This window comes from Falco punctatus (assembly GCF_963210335.1).
Source record: "Falco punctatus genome assembly, chromosome: 3".
Classification (NCBI taxonomy): domain Eukaryota; kingdom Metazoa; phylum Chordata; class Aves; order Falconiformes; family Falconidae; genus Falco; species Falco punctatus.
Window position 1 is genome coordinate 25,031,732 of NC_137582.1, and position 19,803 is coordinate 25,051,534.

General features: G+C 45.1%; 1 protein-coding gene across 1 annotated transcript; it reads left to right on the top strand.

The window, feature by feature from the left end:
- The first annotated feature begins 2,153 nt into the window (after positions 1-2,153).
- Positions 2,154-14,170, top strand: TMEM74 (transmembrane protein 74). The gene is made up of 3 exons (XM_080381572.1): positions 2,154-7,841; positions 7,999-8,081; positions 8,833-14,170. Exon 3 carries the CDS (start codon positions 9,039-9,041, stop codon positions 9,978-9,980), a length of 942 nt encoding a protein of 313 aa, XP_080237698.1. The 5' UTR covers positions 2,154-7,841; positions 7,999-8,081; positions 8,833-9,038; the 3' UTR covers positions 9,981-14,170.
- The last annotated feature ends 5,633 nt before the right edge of the window (positions 14,171-19,803 follow it).

Here is a 19,803-nt window from a genome sequence, read left to right on the forward strand (position 1 = left end):
GACTTCCTCACTCATGAGGACTCTGAGAAGACATACAAGCAGATAAATCTCTATTCAGGGAAAGACAAAACAGTAAAACATTGATCACCAGTAAGAACAAAACTCCCTTCCTCGCTCACCCACCTCCAGATGCCCCTCATCCAGGAGAAGCTACTTATCTGCAGGGATCCCTTGGCACCTGCAAGCTGCCTGCTCAGACTCACCAAGTGCTGCCCTGTCCCCCCCAGCTAAGGGACTCCCCCACGGCTACTTGGATCACTGCAGTCATCTCCTGGGCCGGGTAGGCATCCTGCCATCCTTCACACCAGCCCTCCTCTTTTGATTGCACTCAAGGAGGCCTCATGCCAAGGCATTTCTCAACAAAAAGCCTGTTACTTGTCATTGCCTCTTACCCCGAAATCCCCATTGCAATGGAAAGACCGTTCGGGGCTGTGTGATGGAGACTTGTTTGCTCAGGAATGTGGTCTTTGCCACAAGGAAAAATCACCTTCTCTTTTTGAAGAGCCAACATTCCTGTAAAATGCAATCCGTCTGCGGTGGCTCCCCAAATGTTACCAGAGGAACTGTTGACAACTAGTCCATGTAAACTAAAGCCTTTATGGTCCTGTTTTCTGCTTTTCCCCAGCAGTGGAACAGAGACCTCTTTACTTTCTTGAATGGATAGATAGACATGTATATGTAGTTATTACAAACAAATATTGATTTTCCATAAATAATGTATTATGAGCTCTTCCACTCCTCAAATAAGCAACTGCTTTTTTTCATACTGTGTCAATAGTTCTGTCTGCATGTTGCAGATTTTACTATCATTGCAGTTCTGTTGCATGCACAATATACTAACCAGATAAAAATTACTCTGATGTGTCATGAACAGAAAATTGTAAAACATTTTCTTTAGCAGCATGTGACTCTCCAAGACTTCTGTTTGTGAAAGAGCTAAAGCAGCTTGCTATCCCTATGTGAATAGATGGCTTCAAAACACAGTACAATTAAAAGCTATAAGTTGGTTTCATATAGAAGATGCCTCCTAACTAATGAAAAACAAAACCATCAGGCCAGGTTTTTTCCTCTGTTGGTTCCAGATCCCTCCATTAAGCTCAATTTTAAGAAGAGCTGTTATTCCATCCACCAAGGCTATCAAAGGAAGACAGCAAATAGAAAGTTCTTAGGAATATGAACAGTGGCTATGTGACAAGAGAAAGAATGTTAACAGCCTTAACCATATCTGATGAATTAAATGTTTACTGCTCTGTGGGTGTTTGGTCTGCAATGCCTGCCACCGATTATCAATAGAGGTCTTGTTTAAAAACCTCAAGCTGCATTTTCAAAATTCAGGGGACAGGCTGGACTTTAAAGGTTTGATTGTTGAAAAAGATGAAATATTTTTCCTTCTAATTTCACTCTGACCACACCCCCTCGGAAAGCAAACAGTAACAAATCATTGGGCACCAGAGAGGAAAATACCTAGATAGAGGGTCTAGCTCACTCACATGGCCCCATGAAGGGCTGCTCCTTGCACTTTATTTTCTAGCACTTTTTTCAAACTGTTCTCAATATTTGAACAGGAAATGTTGCACTTCGGAAAAGTCTGCCAGATCCATCAGTACCCGTATTACTGTAATTAGTCTTATGTTTCTCCTTTTGTTCATCTAACCCAGGTTCTAGGACGTTGTATCCCAACAGATTTTTCCATTTCTTGCAGAAAACGTTCTACAAGGAACCTTATTATTACTAGGAGATGGGGAATGGCAGTGAGAAATCCTGGTCTGCTTAAAGTTGATTACAAAAATGCTACAGTGATTGTAATGGGGCCAGGACTAGACACATGGGCAAGGCTTTGCTCCACACATAAATTTAGCATGATATTCAGTGTGAGGGACTAGGGAAGAGACGAAGAGAAGGGGGAGGAAAAAGCTCTGCCTTGTGCTGTCTTGATTCTGGGCTATTGTGGATGCTAATTTAGATACAGATGACACAACCAGCAATCTGCATGAACCCTAGCACTGCTTCAAAACCCCACTGAAATACCTTCCTGGTGTATCTGATGCTATGACTTATGAGCTTAATATAACTCCACAGCTCTCTTCCCTCATGCCAATGTCTCTCCCCGAGTTGGGTATGAAGAGTTTAGTTCCCTCATAAGTGACCGCTTGCCCACTTCAGTTAGCTAAAAGGGGCAGAATGAGGAACATGGCTCAAGCTCTTACTCTTTTGTCTTAATGATCACGTCTTGATTTTCATGCTAATGTGTTGCCGGGCTTGTAACAAATTACACAAGCTCCCCATGTTTCAGCTTCTTTGCCTTTAAAATGGGAATAGATTTCAGCTTTTGAAAGTACCTTTAAACGTGGGGACACAAAGCACTACCAAGAAAAGAAGGTGGTGTTCTCGGTTTTTTTTAATATTTCATCTTTTTAATATAGTCTCATTCCATAAATTATCAGCATTAGCTCTCAAATGTGAGCACATCTTCATTGTTGTTGAAGATACACTTCTACACTTTGCTATAATATAGAATCTGTCTACTATTCTGATAATTTCTATAAAACCTCATTCTGTCACCAGCAATATATATTTTACTGAAGGCTGTGTGTCCTTGTCTTGTCAGAAACTGCAGCCTTCACTTTCTTCTTTCACCCATAGTTTTATGTATACTGCAACAGCCATGAGTAATTTTTGTTTCCAGATCCGGTATAAAGAAAAATCACTAGTTTATGGGTCAAGCTATTATTTCCTCATAGTATGTTACACTCCCCTTTTCTCTGCACTGTCCTCTGTCCTTCAAATCCCTTGCTTAAAGCCTCCTTGTTGATTTCTTTATCAACTTTATTAAGCAGCCTCTGATTTTCAGATTGGCTTCCCTGCAGGATAGTCTATCATCTTGCTTCTCCTTTACATTCCTCCATTCTGTAATAAGTATTTGCAGTCTGTGCTGGACATCTGGTGGACTACAACTCCCAGATCTAACATGTGATTACTGGAGATGAATCACTGTCATTCCATGTAAGTGCACAGGAAGGTGATGAGAATACTATCCAGGAAAGCATCTGGAAAAGGCACTGACAGGAATCAGTCGTGTGCATGACATCTGGCACTCAGCAGCCACAGAGGATTCAGGGCTGTAGCCTCCAGTCTGTGAGGTGATCCAGGGAGAAACATGTCCTTAATGTCCCAGGCATGGCCATGGTGGGGAAAAAATGGAGGCTCTTGCGGGTGAGTGACAGCACAGTGTGGTTATTTCCCCATCAGTAGGCAGACACCCACTGGTACATGTGGTAACCCCAGGTCCGTGGCAGGGAGGAGCTGTTTGGGGTCTGCTAAGGCTCCTTCAGAGCACACCGCATAGCTCAGTGCTCAGCCTTACAGAGGCATGCAGGGAGGCAGGAGGCATCTCCACCACCCCAGCATCCAACAGCTCAGGCACTTACAGCGGTGTCCAGGTGCCTGGCACTGGGCAGCCAGTCCACTTTGGACACAGCAGGGCCAGCTCAGGTATGTCCCACTGTGCAACCTGAGCCCAGACTGCTGAGAAAGAGCTGTGAGAAAGTCAGCGGGATGCTAGAAAAATAAAGGTACACTCAAGGGTAGGAGTGCTGAGGCGGGGGTTGTAGTTGCTCAAGGATTCAGGAGGGAAAATGGCCAAGTCTGAGCTCCTGAAGGAGGAAAGTAGGGAAGCTTGTCAGGATGAACGGCAAAGCCTGGGGTAGTGGGATCAGGTTGCCAGCTCAAGTCACTGGTGTGGGCAGAGCGAGTGGGAGACAGCAGCTCTGGGACACCCAGACCTGGCCCTTCCCCTCCTGGTGTCCCTGAGGCCAGTAAAGGCTCCACAGGTGCCACACCAGCAGACCTCAGCCCAGCAGCTTGTTAAATCCTACCTGTCCTTCATGTCTGTTAGTCCATAAATAATTGATTTACATTCCTAAGTTGCATTTTCCCACTTGCAGAGTGTCTTTGCATATAGTTAAAAATGTCCAGACAAGCTGACCCAAAAACCTGGTCTATAACAACCATGTTTTTCAAGTGATCAACAGCCTATTCTTCTACCCCTGCTCCTCCAGATCACCCTTTGCTCTAAGACTGAGCAGTCTCTTCTTTTGTTCTTGCTCAGGAGCTCTAGTTATCCACGCTGTGTTTTCACATACTCAGACATGGGAAGCAGAAGACTTTAGCAAGGATTTAACCTCCACTTGACAATTCTGGTGCATTGTACCACACATCTAGGGTTTCTGTGTCTCTTCATAAATTTATTTACTATTGTGTCTTTTATTAATGCACAATGGATGTGCATTAGTGAAGCAACCAAAGTAGACTGAAATTGCTTTCCTATCTACTTTTGCTTTATAGACCAATAGATCTGTGACAGTAATGTGTTTTAAACACACAGAAATGCTGGATACTTCTCTTCATAGTGAGTTGTCCAAATATTCGCTCGCTATTCTGAGAATACTTACATTCTGTAGGCAAAAAGAATTATATCACTTTTTTCTTTTGAACTTTATATAAAAGCTTAGCTTTGCCTCTTCAGCCACTTCTATTACCTTTGTTATTTTTCACAGACCTGTACATAGGTCCATATATTTCTTTAATAGGTTTTAAATTTTCCTGCAACCCCTCGTAATTCACTCCCTAGCCTGTTTACTTTACTCAGCAATATGATCTATTCAAGTGGAAATGGGAAGTTTATGCAATAGTCTCCCCAGACTTCTCTGAATATATTATGCTCTGAGCCACACTGGCTGGAGTGCACCTTTATCTTAGAAGCTATGCAGTCTTGCAACACTTGCACAGGGACTGCTGGAAACCCAAGGTCCTGTGATCATGCAGGGTGAGCAACCGAAGATTCTGTGAACACAAGATCACTGAAGGACTCTGTGTACATGTTATTAAGCTGAAAGGAATAAAAAGAATAAAAAAGAATAAAAAGAATAAAAATATATGGGGCAATGCTCCACGGAGGATCCCATCCAGCACTGGAAAATTTCCTGGACTGGTAAAAGCAAGCAGAATATTTCTAAATCCATCCTTCATCAGCCCATGATGGGATGCACCATTCAGAAAATTAATTCTAGCTTTTTGCCTGGTTTCTCTGGTGTCTTCAGGGCTGATCAGGCCTTCAGCAAGGCTACAAATAAACACACAGTTAGATGGGGTGAAACCATTTTTAGATCCTCACAAGCCTCCTTTCAGTCTTATACTGAGCATAGCTTACTGAGAACTGAAAAGCCACATTTATCTAGTTCAGACACTCATTTATAGTTGGGCCAACGGGAAGAGAGCTTCCAAGCAGGTGTAGAGCATGGTTTAAATTTAATCCTGTATATCTGAGATACCTTTATTAGTCTACTGTCATATCGCATATTATCACTGTGTTGCTACCACAGCCCTGCTCGGTCTCTGAAAGGGTGGTATGATGTGGTAGGCTGCAGCAGAGAGAACAAGGCTCATCAACCCTGACGTCTACTCCAGTCTTTTATTCCTGTCCCATTGTGTGTCCATCACTGGTTTTTAGCTCTACGCAGCCATTTTTTTTCTATGACAAATGTTTTTACTTCCTGCCCCTGCTTGATTAAACTTTTCACCAGTTGTATTTGTGTTTGCAGAGTATGTGTTGCTATGCATTCATTTCACCACCTCCACACCTCAGAGCATTGGCAACAATCACTTACGTTCTTTAAACAAAAATGCTGTTAACTCTTTGCATCCAATGCAAGAAAAAGAAACATCAGTATTATGGATTGTGACTAGACAATGATTTTGACATAAGAGCCTGTGCACTGTAGGAGGCAAAGGAGGGACAGCATCACCTGGGAAGACATATAAGAGTAGACAACACTCTTATGTTAGATAGACAGAATCGTGGTTCCCTTTGTTTGCTCCTTACTTTGTGGGACTGTAATTATTAGCAACAAATGAATATACTTGTCCAACACAAGCTGGCACACAATGGGGAGGAGAGTGGGTGGCAGAGCAGCAAGCTGTTTGTGTGTGTTTAAATAACAAGTAGCTAAGGCCCTAATAAGCCTCAAGAATATGTGCTGTAGCTCCTGGGTTTTGAAAGATCAATGACACAGTCAATTGCCGAGCACTGACAACAATTTCCTGCTTTTGTATCAGCTATCAGAAAGAAACTGCCCACCCAAGGCTTTGGCAGATTGTGCTGGGGCCCAGGAGAGGTGCTTGCTTTCTTTCAGGCTGCATTGCTGGGGCTGAACACCACCTCTTGCCCTGTCAGTCATTTAATTAAGACCTGTCTATCAGATATGGCAGGTGCAGCTTGCAGTGTCAGCACCCAATATCTATATATTAGTATCCTGCTGCTTCCCAAATGGAAATGTGCAATAGCCTTAATGAGAGTTTGCTTCCCTGTTTGCTTTTGTTCGAAAGTATTTGAACAATTTACAGATAGGCTTTTTTTGTTTGTTTCTTTGATTAGATTTCATTTACTCCTTTATATTTATTTCAAAGAGGGCATTGTTACAAAAAGCTCCAAGGACAGTCTGTGCTGTTTTCCCCACTCCATAATTTTCTCCTTACAATTTTTCTTCAAAGACTGAATAATACACTATTCAATGCTTTGAAACTGCACTCTGCTAATGGAAACATTGCCTGGAGCTCCTTTGAAACAGTGGTTCAAACCAGCCCACAGCTCTGAGCAATCTGTGAGATGGGCACTGAAAGTCCCCTGATAATGGCGTGTCCTGGCAATTTTGGCATTTATGGGAGTTATTGCCACAAAGATTTTAGTCTTCTTGTGCTAGGCCTTTTGAGTTTCAGCAGGGTTTGTCCTCAAAACTTTGCCTAATGCAGTGTTTCAGGACTGGCAGAAAGTCCTTACGCAGAATTGCCTTGTCCCTGGATGTCCGGACAGGTCCTTCAGATGGTTTGGTCTGTCTTTCTCTCTTCTGTCTTGTTTCGTTCATTCCCAGCTCGCTTTGCCTCCTGTGTCCCTGCTTTCCTGCCCGCTAGTCGTGCAGGCACTGCTCTTCCCGTGGGCATCCTCATTTCAGCCCCATGCCGAAGTCCCTCCCTCCATGCTCTTTGCCTTCCCAAAGCCTGGCCTCGTCCCAACAGCACCCTATCCATCCATTGTTCATCTTCAGTTGTTCCTCCTCCACAATTTATTTTCACATTCTAGTTTATCACTTCAGAGAAAGCCTTGGCAAGAAAAGTCAGTGAAGGTTTGTACTAACCGGTCATTTATTTCAGTAAGCACTTTTTGGCAACAGTCTGGTGCTTTAGCAGTCATTTATACCTGCCAGAGAAAGTGTGCGGGGAGCCGCCAGCATGGAGTGAGCTCCTGAGACTTGCCTGAAAGTCCTGTGGGGCGGGTACGTTTCTTGAACTCTCGGCTCTGGGAGTGCCCCGCTCATTTGGGAATCTGACTTTTAGCTTTCCACGGTGCACGCCCTAAGCTCCCGTGACGATGGGGGAAAAAGAAAAAAAAAAAAAAAACACAAAACCAAAACCCCAGGTGATGCTCGAGCTAGGCGCTCGCACCAGAGCACCCCCGCCAGGCTCCCGTTGTCGAAGCGCCGCTCGAAACGCGCGCCCGGGCCCCGGAGGGGGCTGACCGGCCAGGCTGGCAGCCCGGCGGCGCGGGCAGGCGCGGCTCCTTGCGCTGCCGCAGCGGCGCGGCCGCCCGCCCGCCGCCTACAATTCCCGGCGTGCCGCAGCAACCGCCCGGCCGCCGGAGGGCCCGCCCGCCCGCCGCGCCTCGGCACTGCCCGGCTGGGCTCGGCTGGGCTCGGCTGGGCTCGGCGCCGCCGCCGCCGCCCCTGCCCTGCCCTGCCCCGGGGCGCTGGCCGCAGCGCGGGCGCGGCGCCGGCGGCGGCGGGCGGGAGGTAGGTGCGCGGGGCGGGCGGGCCAGCCGCCCCGCCGGGCAGGTGGGAGCCCCGCGGGCGGGAGGCGGCGGCGGAGGCGTGCTGCTGCCTGCCGGGGCGTGCGTGTGTCTGTGCGTGTCTGCGCGCCTGTAACCTCTGTACCACTCGGGTCACACAGCTGCGTGTGGATCCAGCTACTCCCGCGCCGGCAGGATCGCATTTCCTAGCGTGGCCGGTTCCCGCTGAAGTCCCGGGAAGACCGTGAGTGAGCAGCGTCTGTTATCGATCATGTATATGCTATAGGCGCACATGTGTTTTCTACGCATGCAACACATACATCGAGGCTGCGGGCTTCTCCTAATGACACCGGGCATCGGCCTCGAGGGGGGTGGGGCGCGGCAGAAGGGGGTAATAACGAATTAATTGCAGATGAGAAGCAATATCCGTCTTTGAGTCATCAGTCTTTGAGGCATAATTTCATTCTGAAAGCTCTTAATCGAACAGGAGATCTGCTATAGGAAAGCGCTGCTTTTCCCATAGGATTATCAGATTTCCACCGGAGAATACAGATCCTGGATTATCGAGCTACACGGGATTTGCGTGTTTCTTTCTAATTAGTCTTTGAATCTGAGTTTTAAATTCTTCATTTGGAAGGGGGTGGGGGAGTTACTTGCTTCTAAAAGAACAGACGTCTCTTTTCTCTTGACATTTTACAGGGTTATTGTGGTTATCCTGTGCTCTGTAGATGACTTACTGCCTTAATTGGATATTGGTGTCAAAGGTTGATTAGACTTCCTAATAGATTTTGGATCTGCAAGAGGATTGCACTTGTAAATGCGTAGTTAAAACAATCATGTTTGCCATCTCCTCTCAGACAGTTGAGAGGAAGACTGATGTATTGCATTTACGTTATCTTCTCTTCGGTTTATTAATGTATCATCGTGAGGTTGTCAGGTTTGGTTTTGTTGTTGTTTTCTTTTTTTTCTTCCCCCCTCTGCTATTTCATTTGCAGACCGAAAAGAAATGAATGTCAGAGAGGATTTGTTTAATCATTTAACATCTGACACAAGCCATGTCCCTAACAAAACGCTGGTGAAAGAGTAGAAGATTTCTGGGATATAGCAGCTCCGGCACCGCGAAGCCGCTTCAGCAGGTCAGGGACAGCGTTTGCTGAAGGATGCGGTAGCCCAGGAGTCGGGGCTCGCCGGGACGAGGTCGATGGCTTGCATGGAGCTTCTCTACCTGGCCGAGGAGAGCAGGCAGGCACCCCTGGGCGCTGCTGCTGGCTGGAGCCTGCCCTCCCCGCCCTGTGAGCAGCAGCAGTGTGAGGGGGGTGAGATGGACCCTAGAGCAGCCGCTGCCGTGGCAGCCCTGCACTGCAAAAGGCATTGCAAGCCCTTGCAGAGGGGGCCTGTGGCTGAGCCCCCCCTGGCACCCCAGCCTTTCCCCCAGGAGGACCCTTCACCCCCCAGCACCTGCCAGCCCTGCCAGCCGCCCGAGCGCTTGCCCGGGGAAGATGATAGAGGGAAGAAGAAAGCCTGCTGCTGTGCCCAGGAACTTGAGACATCATTCACCTATGTGGATGAAAATGTAAACCTGGAGCATGCAAGAAGTCCCCCCAGTCCTACAAGCAGCCACTGCCAGGATGCCCATCTGCAGCAGCATTCCTTCAGGGAGCTGGCACCTGGGTGGGTGCACGATTCTCCTTCGCTGGTCTCTGAGGAGGACGACACAGCCTCGGAGGCGGTGGCAGGGAAATCCGTGGACTATGGGTTCATTAGCGCTATTTTGTTCTTGGTTAGTGGCATTTTGCTGGTGATCATTTCCTATGTGGTACCCAGAGACGTGACTGTGGATCCCAACACTGTGGCTGCCCGGGAGATGGAGAGGCTGGAGAACGAGAGCGCTAGGATCGGTGCTCACTTGGACCGCTGTGTTATTGCCGGGCTGTGTCTCTTAACCCTGGGGGGCGTGGTGCTCTCCAGCCTGCTGATGATGTCCATGTGGAAAGGGGAGCTGTACCGGAGGAGCAGGTTTGCGTCCTCCAAGGAGTCTGCAAAGCTGTATGGGTCTTTCAATTTCAGAATGAAGTCTGGTGCAAATGATAATATGCTCGAGCTATCATTAGTTGAGGAAGATGTGCTTGCCATAGATAATTAGTGTTGTCATGATTTTTAAGGCAGCATTTCCACAGGAAAATATGTTTCATTAAAGAAAACAGATGCAGCTAAAGATAGCTGGTGATGCAGTTTATTTGTCTGACAAGAATGGTTTTTTTCTTAAGCTTTATAATCGAATGTTTGCAGTATATGAGCACTTGTTGTAAAGGGAAAATGTGCCAGAGAAAATGCAACTGATACAAAATAATGAAAACTACTGAATAAAAAGAGATTTGTGATAAGTAGGTTCCTCAGATACTCATTTATCCTAATATAATACATTCCAGTTGTCTTCTTGCCTATATAATTTTCTTATTACTCCCATATAGAACAGGAGCGACCTTGACACTTTGGAAGCTGTTAATTATTGCAGCCTGCAGGATTATTAACAGTCTGCTTGGTAGACTGTTAAGAAGCAGGACCAATAATCAAATAGTAGGGTTAATATTTAATTGAGATGCTTTTTTATCCTTTAATTTTAAGCTGATTTTTCCTCTGCTATTGAGTGAGACCTAAGGGAAAAAAGAACAGCACTTGGTTGTGACTTGCCACAAGCCTACCATATTTTCAAACAATTGTACAATTAGTGATGATTATTTAAAATATAAAATAAGAGGCAAAGGGCAGGGAACCATATGGCTTATGGTATTGGTAGAAGACAAAAGGCTCTTTCAGCTTGAGGTCAGTGGCTCCATTTCAGTTCAGATTAGCAATGATTGATAGTCATTAACTTCTGATAGCTATAGTGACCCATATAAAAGAAGTTTAGTTCCTGGGGGACAGATGTCTTTGTATGAAAACCGCCATAACTTGAATTAACTGACCTCTTGTTTGGAGTGTCAAAAGACCCAAAGAGTGAAAAAGCATGGGGATGCTGAGACTGAATACTTTTCCTTCAGTACGGATGCCAGAAGAAATTCAAGCTGAGCTGCAGGACTGTGCTTATACAGGGGCTGTCTGCATCTTACTAGTCCTTTTGAAACTTCAGTTTTATGTCACTAGGCTGTCAGCCTTCTCATAACCAGCAAGGAGAGGTCAGGAAGGAGCTTTCTGGGGCTTGTTCAATAGAAACCAATTTATCTGAACAAAATAAATTGACAGGAAATGCAAAGGTTAAATATCAGGCAGTTTACTGGCTGACATGAGACTCACTGAACATAGGGAATGATCAAGGATACATGCTATTACAGTTCTGTGGCACAGTAGCCAAAAACCTGTACCACTAATGCTATTTATTATCAGCCATTTTCTATGGAACATTAAAGTTGTGTTCTGGCAGTGTTGAGAAAACCAATAAAGACTGTTGTACGCACCACTGTCAGTGCTTACTGAACAGTGGTTAATATATATATATATATATATGTGTCCTGTTAACATATATATGTATGTTAATACATATACACACACACACACACGCACGCATGTCCCTGCCAAAGCTAAATGTGAGTGAAAGAGCTCTGTCTGTACAGTCCCTGACTTCTGAGTCTTAGTAGAAACGTGACGCTATCACAGCCTTGTCAGTTGCAAGTTAAATCTCAATCAGGAATATCAAATATTTTTTAAATGATACTTATTTTTCCACTGTGACATATCTGAGAAGAGTTCACTTGGGAAAGGTAGAGGACATCTCCTTTGTATGTCCCCTTTACCCAGGAATATGTGGCAGCAGAAGGTTCAGAATAACGAATGGCAGGTGGAAACATAGGGTCCTCACATGGAGAGACTGAACGCTATTTTGCAATCTGGTTCCTCATTCCCTCTTCTCTGACTGTTCATGTCAGGAGACTAATGCAGCACCTCAGTCTAGCACTCGCCTAGTTCAGTCCCTCCTGCTCGCCAGCCATGGGTGCTGGTACAGATGCCTTCAACCGAGGGCCCGAGAAGCTGCACTGCTCCAGGTTCATGCCTTTGGTCACTATAAATAGCATAGCGTGGTAGCCAGGCTTTAACATTGGCCCTGCAAAAGAGATGCTGCTTCAGATGTTGTCTGCTCTAACCGCCAGTTTAGTTCTGTGTTATTTGGTAATTAGCCTTATTAGGTGGTGCTGCTGCCTAGTAGATGATTTTGCCAGCTTATGTCATGATGCTGAGAGTGTTTGCAGGCAGGAACTCAACAGCAGCCAGCATCTCCACAGTGATCTTCGGAGAGCTTACATCCCTCTGGGTGTGTCATCAGGGATTCAGGATTGAATTTCTAGGGTAAATAAATGGAAAAGCTTCCAGATGTAAGGAGAAGACTTCAGCCTATTGTGATCGGTGAGAGTGAGGAAGGAAATAGCCTGAGAAGCAGGACACAGAGGAAGAAGACCCCTTCTTAGCTGGCCTTTGCCTGCTAGTGGGTACGTGGGCACTGCCTGTAGGACCTGACACATGGCTTGAGGTGGGGCAGTGGGGACAGTGCTGCCTCCCATCCTACCCCGAGGATGAGGGGTCCAGGGAAAGCCATGGCAAGTGAGAGGGCAAACGGTGCTGAGCTGAGTACAGCATGACTGTGTGGGACAGGGAGCAGATGTTGCAGGGGATAAAAGCCCTTTCACCAGCCTGGCCCCTGATGGGAGTCGCTATACTCACCTATGCGGTAGAAGCTCTAATACTGAGTCTGGTGGTTTTGAGAGCTATTACTTTTATTTTTTAATGATACATATGCATAAAATCAAAGTACATTCCATTATTGCAGAAAGATGACAGCTAAAGCTGTAAGGATCACAGATTCCTTGTAGGAACCATGGCATGCCTTAATGCTGATTATTAGCACTAGAAAAGGGAACGCTCCCCTGACTGTCAGTATGTTATTATCAACTGAGAAGTTTTCTGACACTTTGTAAAATGCCTGTCACAGATCATGAGCCTGCAATACTTAAATGAACCTCAAATTTTCCTTTTCCAAAAAAAGGAAACATAAGTCAACCTAATAACCTAAGTGTGCACTGCAGAAGTGCGAGGAGTAAGAAAATTTAAGTAATAGGACTAACACGGTTTCTTTATTTTGGTGTTAGTGTGCACTATGAAAGAGGCGAAGGCAGGCATTTGGAGTGCAGGAGTTTAGCAGGTAAAAACTCTCAGGATGTTTCTCTGATCACCCAACAAGATACCTTTACACATTACAGGACTGGGCGGGTTGGTGGTGCGATATAAAACCTCTGGACTCTCAGGTTCTCGTGCTGTGTGGTGCAACAGAGACCAAAACACTCACTTTCCGGTGGCCAGTGGTGGAAAATGAATGTATTAGCTCACTGTCTGGTGAACGAGCCTTCGCATCGTTCACCTCACACAAGGTGGTACCAAAGGCTGAGGCCAAGGGAAATTAATTGCTCTGTCGTGCACCCTCGCAATTTGATTTCCCCTGCTCAAAATTTAAATGCTTTAAGGGTACAAATGTAAGAAAAATTGTTGGCTCTTTTTGTTTGTTCGTTACGCCTGGGCTAAGGTTGTTGTGTGGATCACTGGAGAGCTTTCTTCTTTGGGGATCTAAATTTAGAGGTGTCCCAGTGTTTTAGGTGCTCCCTGAAGTACCCCAGAAATGTATCCGGATTTGTGCCGTTAGTCAGTTTATATCTGACCCACCCTGAACAGCAAAACCGGACATTTTTCCATTTTCTACCTCATGACACGCCTGCGGGCCGAGCCCTGGCCTGGCCTCAGCCTCCCCGCTGGGGGAGCACGGGAGGCCTGCAGCTGGGCCCGGTGCCCGCGGCCTGCGGCTGGCTCCCCGCTGTTCACACAGCTCTCTGGTGGCCCCTTCGCCCCGTTCCCTTTCCTCGATCAGATGCTCGTGGCCGAGGCTGGCCGGTTGGGAGGTACCTGGCACCTGCTGGGAACTCTCACCACACAGGAGGCCCGGCGCCCAGCGTGGCTGCCAGGCCTCACGTTCTCGCTGCCACCCTGAAGCCAGCCCCACAGCAGAACTGTCTGAGACTCTTAGGAGGCTGCGCTGGGTTGTTGCTGTTTCTTTATATGTTTACAGTTTTTTAATCTTTGTAATTCTTTTACAAATCTGTCTGTGATGAATATAAAGTTTACCAACTGGGAAAGCAATGGGTTTAATCTTGTAAAACTCCCTTTTTGACCCGCAACAGGGTGAAACGTCACAGTCCCTCATGAGCTTTTCAATAGTGCGTTTGATGCCTTATTATAATAGCAGCAGCATTCTGTACAGACTGAAAAATAAAAAATAAAACACTATAAAGCTGAGCGCTGTTGTCATGGCCCTCTTTCCTCCTCACTGAAAGGCTGGTGGAAGTGGCTGGCGCTTCCTCTCCGTGCCATGGGCACAGCCCCTCGCCCTCAGCCTCCAGGAGCCATGGCAGAGCCCATGCGGCTGCACCAGTGCACGGAGCTCATCCTGAGCTCCCCCAGCCACCACGGCCCTGCCAGCTGCTCCTTCCCAGCCAGAAAGTGCCAGGCAGTGCAGGATTTGTAACTGTGCTGTGCCAGTGTCCCACCTCACTCTGTATAAACAAATACAAAGAGGGAGGGTGGGACCAGCCGGGGCTGTGTGAGCAGGCAGCGGGGGGGATCACTTCAGTACCATGTCCTCACTGCAGCCTGGCTTGGCCGTGGTCGGTGCAGGATGGCAGGGCTGGTGCCAGGCCCAGAGCCAGCCACAATGATGACAAGTGGGCACGGGGTCCCCAGAAAGCGGTGGTGGTGGTGGTGGGTGGTGTGGGGAGAGGCAGGAGCGGTACTCCTGGAGAGCAGCTTCACCTTCCCTTCCAGGAGGGACACCAGCATGCCATGGCTGTGCCAGAGTAGGGCAGCGATGGGGAGGTGCTGGTGCCAGAAGTTGAGTAGGACATCCAGGGAGCCACAGTTTGCTTGTGTTTTTTGTTTCTTCCAGATCCCCAGTGTGTCTCCAGTTAAGCACCTTAACCACCTTTGACAATCTCTACTCCCTCCTAAATGCAATATGAAGGTATGCCATGCAGGTTATGCCTTGTCATGTCACTTTTCATTCCAGTGTGATGAGATCAGAACCTTTCCTGCCACTGTCACGTGAATCAAAGCGTGGGTGGGAATGCTGCGGTGGGTGTGGATCCAGGCTGGAGCAGGGGCTGTCTGCTCTTATTTTCCAGAGTGCTTGGTACAACAGGGCCCCGATTCAGAATTCAGATTTCAGGCTCTTACTGCTATAGCAGTAATAAATGTGTCCCTGAGGTGGCTGAATTGGCTGCAGTAACATTGCATTGGTGCCAGACATAGCCTATGGTTTGCAACCGATGGTTAGTAAGAGGTTAGGAGAGTAGGTGTATTTATAGATGTGACAATCCATTAGCTTAAAGATGTGGAAGGCTTTCTAACTGAAAGCAAACACTAACATCATTGTTACTCGTTTTTACAGGATTCTTTTTAATCATATCTTTTTAAGTTTTGAAGGATTAATCATCATGTACTATATTCACAGGGACACTTTTTCCCCATGTTTATAAGTTCTGGCAAGGTCAAGAGTCCTGTAGACTACAGGGAGGTGAGACTTCTTTGAATTTCTTATCGGTTTAAATTAAGTTGGGGCTGTTGAAAATTTGCATAAAACCAGACAAGAACCTTTTCTTTGAAGTGAACCTAGTTAATATTTGTGTAAACATAAGTGTGGTGCCCACTGTAGAAAGTCAGCCAAATAATGCAGGATTATATTAGATTTTCAATACTAAACCACAGTTAAAATACTTGTGCAGATTTGCTGTATTAAAGCCTTGTAAAGAATTTTCTGCTCATCTGTGTGCAGGTTTGCCCACCTTTAGTATGGTAAAAATACTGAGGTATTACCATTAGCCGAGTTACATTACACAAGGATTTGGTCCTTGTGAATAAGGGCATTGCAATCTAACTCATATATTTTTTATTCACCTGCACCCAGTGTATAACCTGCAGACCAGGACTGACAGTGCTTCCATCTGCATTGGGAAGTGAGATACCATGCAGCACAATACATAATGTTTTCAAAAAAGATATCAAAGCTCTGTATAGAGTATATAGTGCCCTCCTATTACAGATGAAGTGAGTCACCTCCTTTGTCCAGAGAGCCAGCTGGAGAGCTGAGGACAGAAAGCAAGGTCTCTTAAGTCACAAACCATCGCTGCAGAAAGAGATTAATTATTACAGAACCCCTAGAATAAATTAATCCAAAAAGGACGACATTTTTTTTTCTGAAGAATGCCATTAAAGTTTGATTTCAAGTGAAAAAATCCTAGCAAAGTCAACCCAATCTAAATTTTGCAGGAATTTGGAGAAGGTTTTGCACATTTAAAGCATTTTTATTATAGTAAGCTTTTTTTTTCAAGGTTTCAAAAAATCAATAGGCTTCTGTTGAAATAATAAAACAGGTATCTTTATATCAGCACAAAAGGCTTCTCTCTTTCCCATAATAATCTCTGCTTTGACAGATGTGTATGCAGGGAAATTTAGCTATTGTTGAATAAAACATTTCCAGAAGCAAAATTGATTAAGTCCCTTTTGTAGAGAAAAAAAATCAATTATTTCCATTAGAAGTATCTAAAAGATGTTGATCAGCTAGAAATGTAAATGAAGTCCTTTAATCACTAGTCTCCAGCTTTAGTGTATCCATCTACAGGAGATTGTCTTTTGTCTCTTTATAGCTTAAAATAAACTTGGTTCAACTCTAACATGAAGTAGCTTCCGACAAACTAGGCAGAGCAACTGTGCTCGAATGTAAATAGTACCAAGTAGATATCCTGACATTTTGGTATTGCTTTTCTCATGGATTAGCTCTTCATGAAATGAATCTATACTTGATAACAATATATCCAAGCTGGGAACAAAAATATATTCAACTGAAAGGCAGGGTGGTAGAAAGTACGTGACTATTTCGAGTGTCTAAGTATTATTTTCTAATTTCATGTAATAAAGCCAGTACTTTCAAGATCTCTTGATTAGTAATTGTGAAGGGCTATTAAGGGTCATGGAGGGCTATGAATGGAAAGATGCAAAGTCTCTGGCTCTTTAAGTCCCTAACCTTCTGATTGCTAAGAGCTGAGAGAGTATGCTGGTGCATGCTTCCCCTACACTTTGTTTTAGACACAGCAGTATCTGCTGCAGGCTACTATCTGAGACAATTTTGTGAGATGGACCTTTGATTTGATACAGCCTGACCCCGTGTTCTCAAAACTTCATGCTTTGCCTATAGTGAGAATACCAAGTAGTTGCTTTGCCACTGTGGCTTCCCAAAGAAGGAACTATGGATCAATAAGTCACATTCTTACCTTTGTTTTCCCTCCTTACAGGAATGGTAGCCATGGCTGGAAGAGCTCTTGAGAGGTCATTTTCCACTCTTCTGGAACTTCATTCCCCTTCCATCAGTCCTCAAAGATAATTGCTCATGGCTGTGAAATTGCTTTACTCAATTCCCTGAACACTCTGGGGTGAATTTCATAAGGCTTACACAATTTGAAGATATATAATGTATCTGTGTAGCCTCTTTTTCTGCTCTCTACCAGCCTAAGTTCTTAATAAGTTCCTAAGTCTATCCATAGTGTGATTTTTTTTTAGATTTTTTAAATGAGGTAAAGAAAAATTATTAGGGTGAAGCACTTCAGCCTTCTCAGCATCATTTTCAATTGTGCTCTTTTCTCCCTCCCCAGAAAGCAGAAAACCCATTCTTTCTTTTTCTTTTTTTTTTTTTTCTTTCTATTATAAACATAGAGCATTTCCTCATGACCTTTTTTTCCCCTCCTAGCAGGATCTCACTTGCTGTCCTTGCCTGTTGTCCTCACCAAAAAAAAAAAAAAAATTATTAAATATATGTCATAATTTCCCCAGTGGGGAAATTTCTTAAATTTTAGGTCACTCTCATGATTAGCCAAACCAATGTTTATAATGCTTATTTTTCTTTCACATTTTCACTTTTTCACATTTTCACATTTCAGATATGCTTATCTTGTTTCCTTAATTTTGGTTAAGCATCTGCTAAATTTCTTGAATGTCTTTTGCCTTTAAACTTCTGTTTCCTGGGAGGATACCAACTAGTGCTTCAAGTTTACTGATGTTTTTGTTCCTTGGAACCCCTTGTCTGAAGACAGAAATAATCTGCTGTACCAGCTCTATACTGTGTTTGTTTGGTTGGGTTTTTTTTTTTTTGGTACAGATTGAACTTGGTGAACAGTCTGGTGACTGGGTTCCCCACTCCGGTCCAGATCCATTCATTCCTCACTCAGCCTTTCTTCAATGTGGGCAGCAATAGTCCAAGATGGAGATTTTGTGGCACTCTTGCTCTTTGAGCCAAACCATGTTACTAAGGAAAATACTACTGGCTTATGTATGGTATCAAAAGGCAATGCATGGCTATTGAGATGGGAAATATCTTCACTTAAACTTCACAGGATATTGAAACCAGTCTTAGCAAAGAGATGAGTTTAGAGGCAAAAATCAATATCGGACAATGCTAAAATGCCTCTGTTCAGTGGCTGCTTTAAGTGCCTTGTACAGACCTTTCAAATCATGTTGCCAACAAATGGAGGAAATACAGCTTTTAAAAAGTCAGAGAATTATTAATAGTGTGTTTGACCTACAGCTTTGCACAGTCTACAAAAAGAGCATCATTTGTCATATGCTGCTGCCTGATTCTGCAGCCCCTGTTGGGAAGCAGTTGCACATAGGAGAAGTGCACTGCAGAGAGTGAGGGTCAAAGCTTTAGATCCCTGATGGACTGTGGGAGGGAAGGAGGGAGGAAACAGCTCACAGTCAACCCCTGAACCGAAAGGGAGGGGTACAGAAACCATTCACCTCATACATCATTCACATGCTAATGATATTTCTTGTCCTGGTGCATGAGAGAAGAACTTGACTGTGCTGAGGTTACACTTTCAGCTCTCCAGCAGGGATAGAGAAGTGTGGAGAGAAGCAAATGTCATATGTCTTCATGAGAAAATGAATGCTGCAGCCACCATCCTGGCGTCTGCAGTGGTCTGGTGCCCAGCACCTCCAGCTGGGCTCCTCAGCAGGCTGGTCTGTCACGCAGCTTTTGCAGCAGAAAGAAGCAGCCTGAACCTTCATTAACTTTAACTACTGTCTGAGTAACCTAAAGTGACAATCCATCTCTCCTATTGCTGTCATTAGGTCAGTTTTGGACAATGCCTTATCATCTGCAGAAAAGAGGAGATGTAATGCAGACAGCAAGTTTCTAGGTAAAATTAAACTGTCTGAGAAGGGGACAAAAATGCCACATATTGGGCTGAACAAATCTTTGCATTGATTTCTGGAACAAAAGTCCTTATAGGAGCACCACAAATGCATGTCTTTATTTAGTGCTCGGATTCAAAGGGTTGTCAGTCTTTATCCAGACAACTGCCATTTGTGTTCATGTCTGGGGTGGTTCAGGGTCATACATTATTTCTGCTTGTGCTGCTCTTGCTTTACACTTTGATGCCAGCTCCATGGTCCTTCATAAGCCTCACGTACACACGCACGCATACAGAACCACCTGAACACCACTGCCTTGGTGGCAGTGGGCAGTGTCTGGCTGACACATGGCACCACTGCAGCTGCAGGAGTTCACGCGTGAGCCTGTATAATGGAATACACTTCTGCTCTCATAGACAGCCTTAATTATCCTTTAAAATATCCACAGAGATCTCACTTTCACCTGAAAGCCCAGATCTTGTACATCAGTGAACATGCCTGTGCTGTGCTGTGTGGCCCAGCAAAGAACTAGTTCCTCCTCTTTGTCCTACCTATTACCTGGTTCTGGGTCCAGTGCGTAGGAATAAAAAGGCAATTATTTTATATGTCCCCTCCAATTCAGATGGGATTAAGCCTACCTTTCAGCTCAGGGTGGCTGAGGTAGCCCGAGATAAAATTCAAGGCTGCTATTA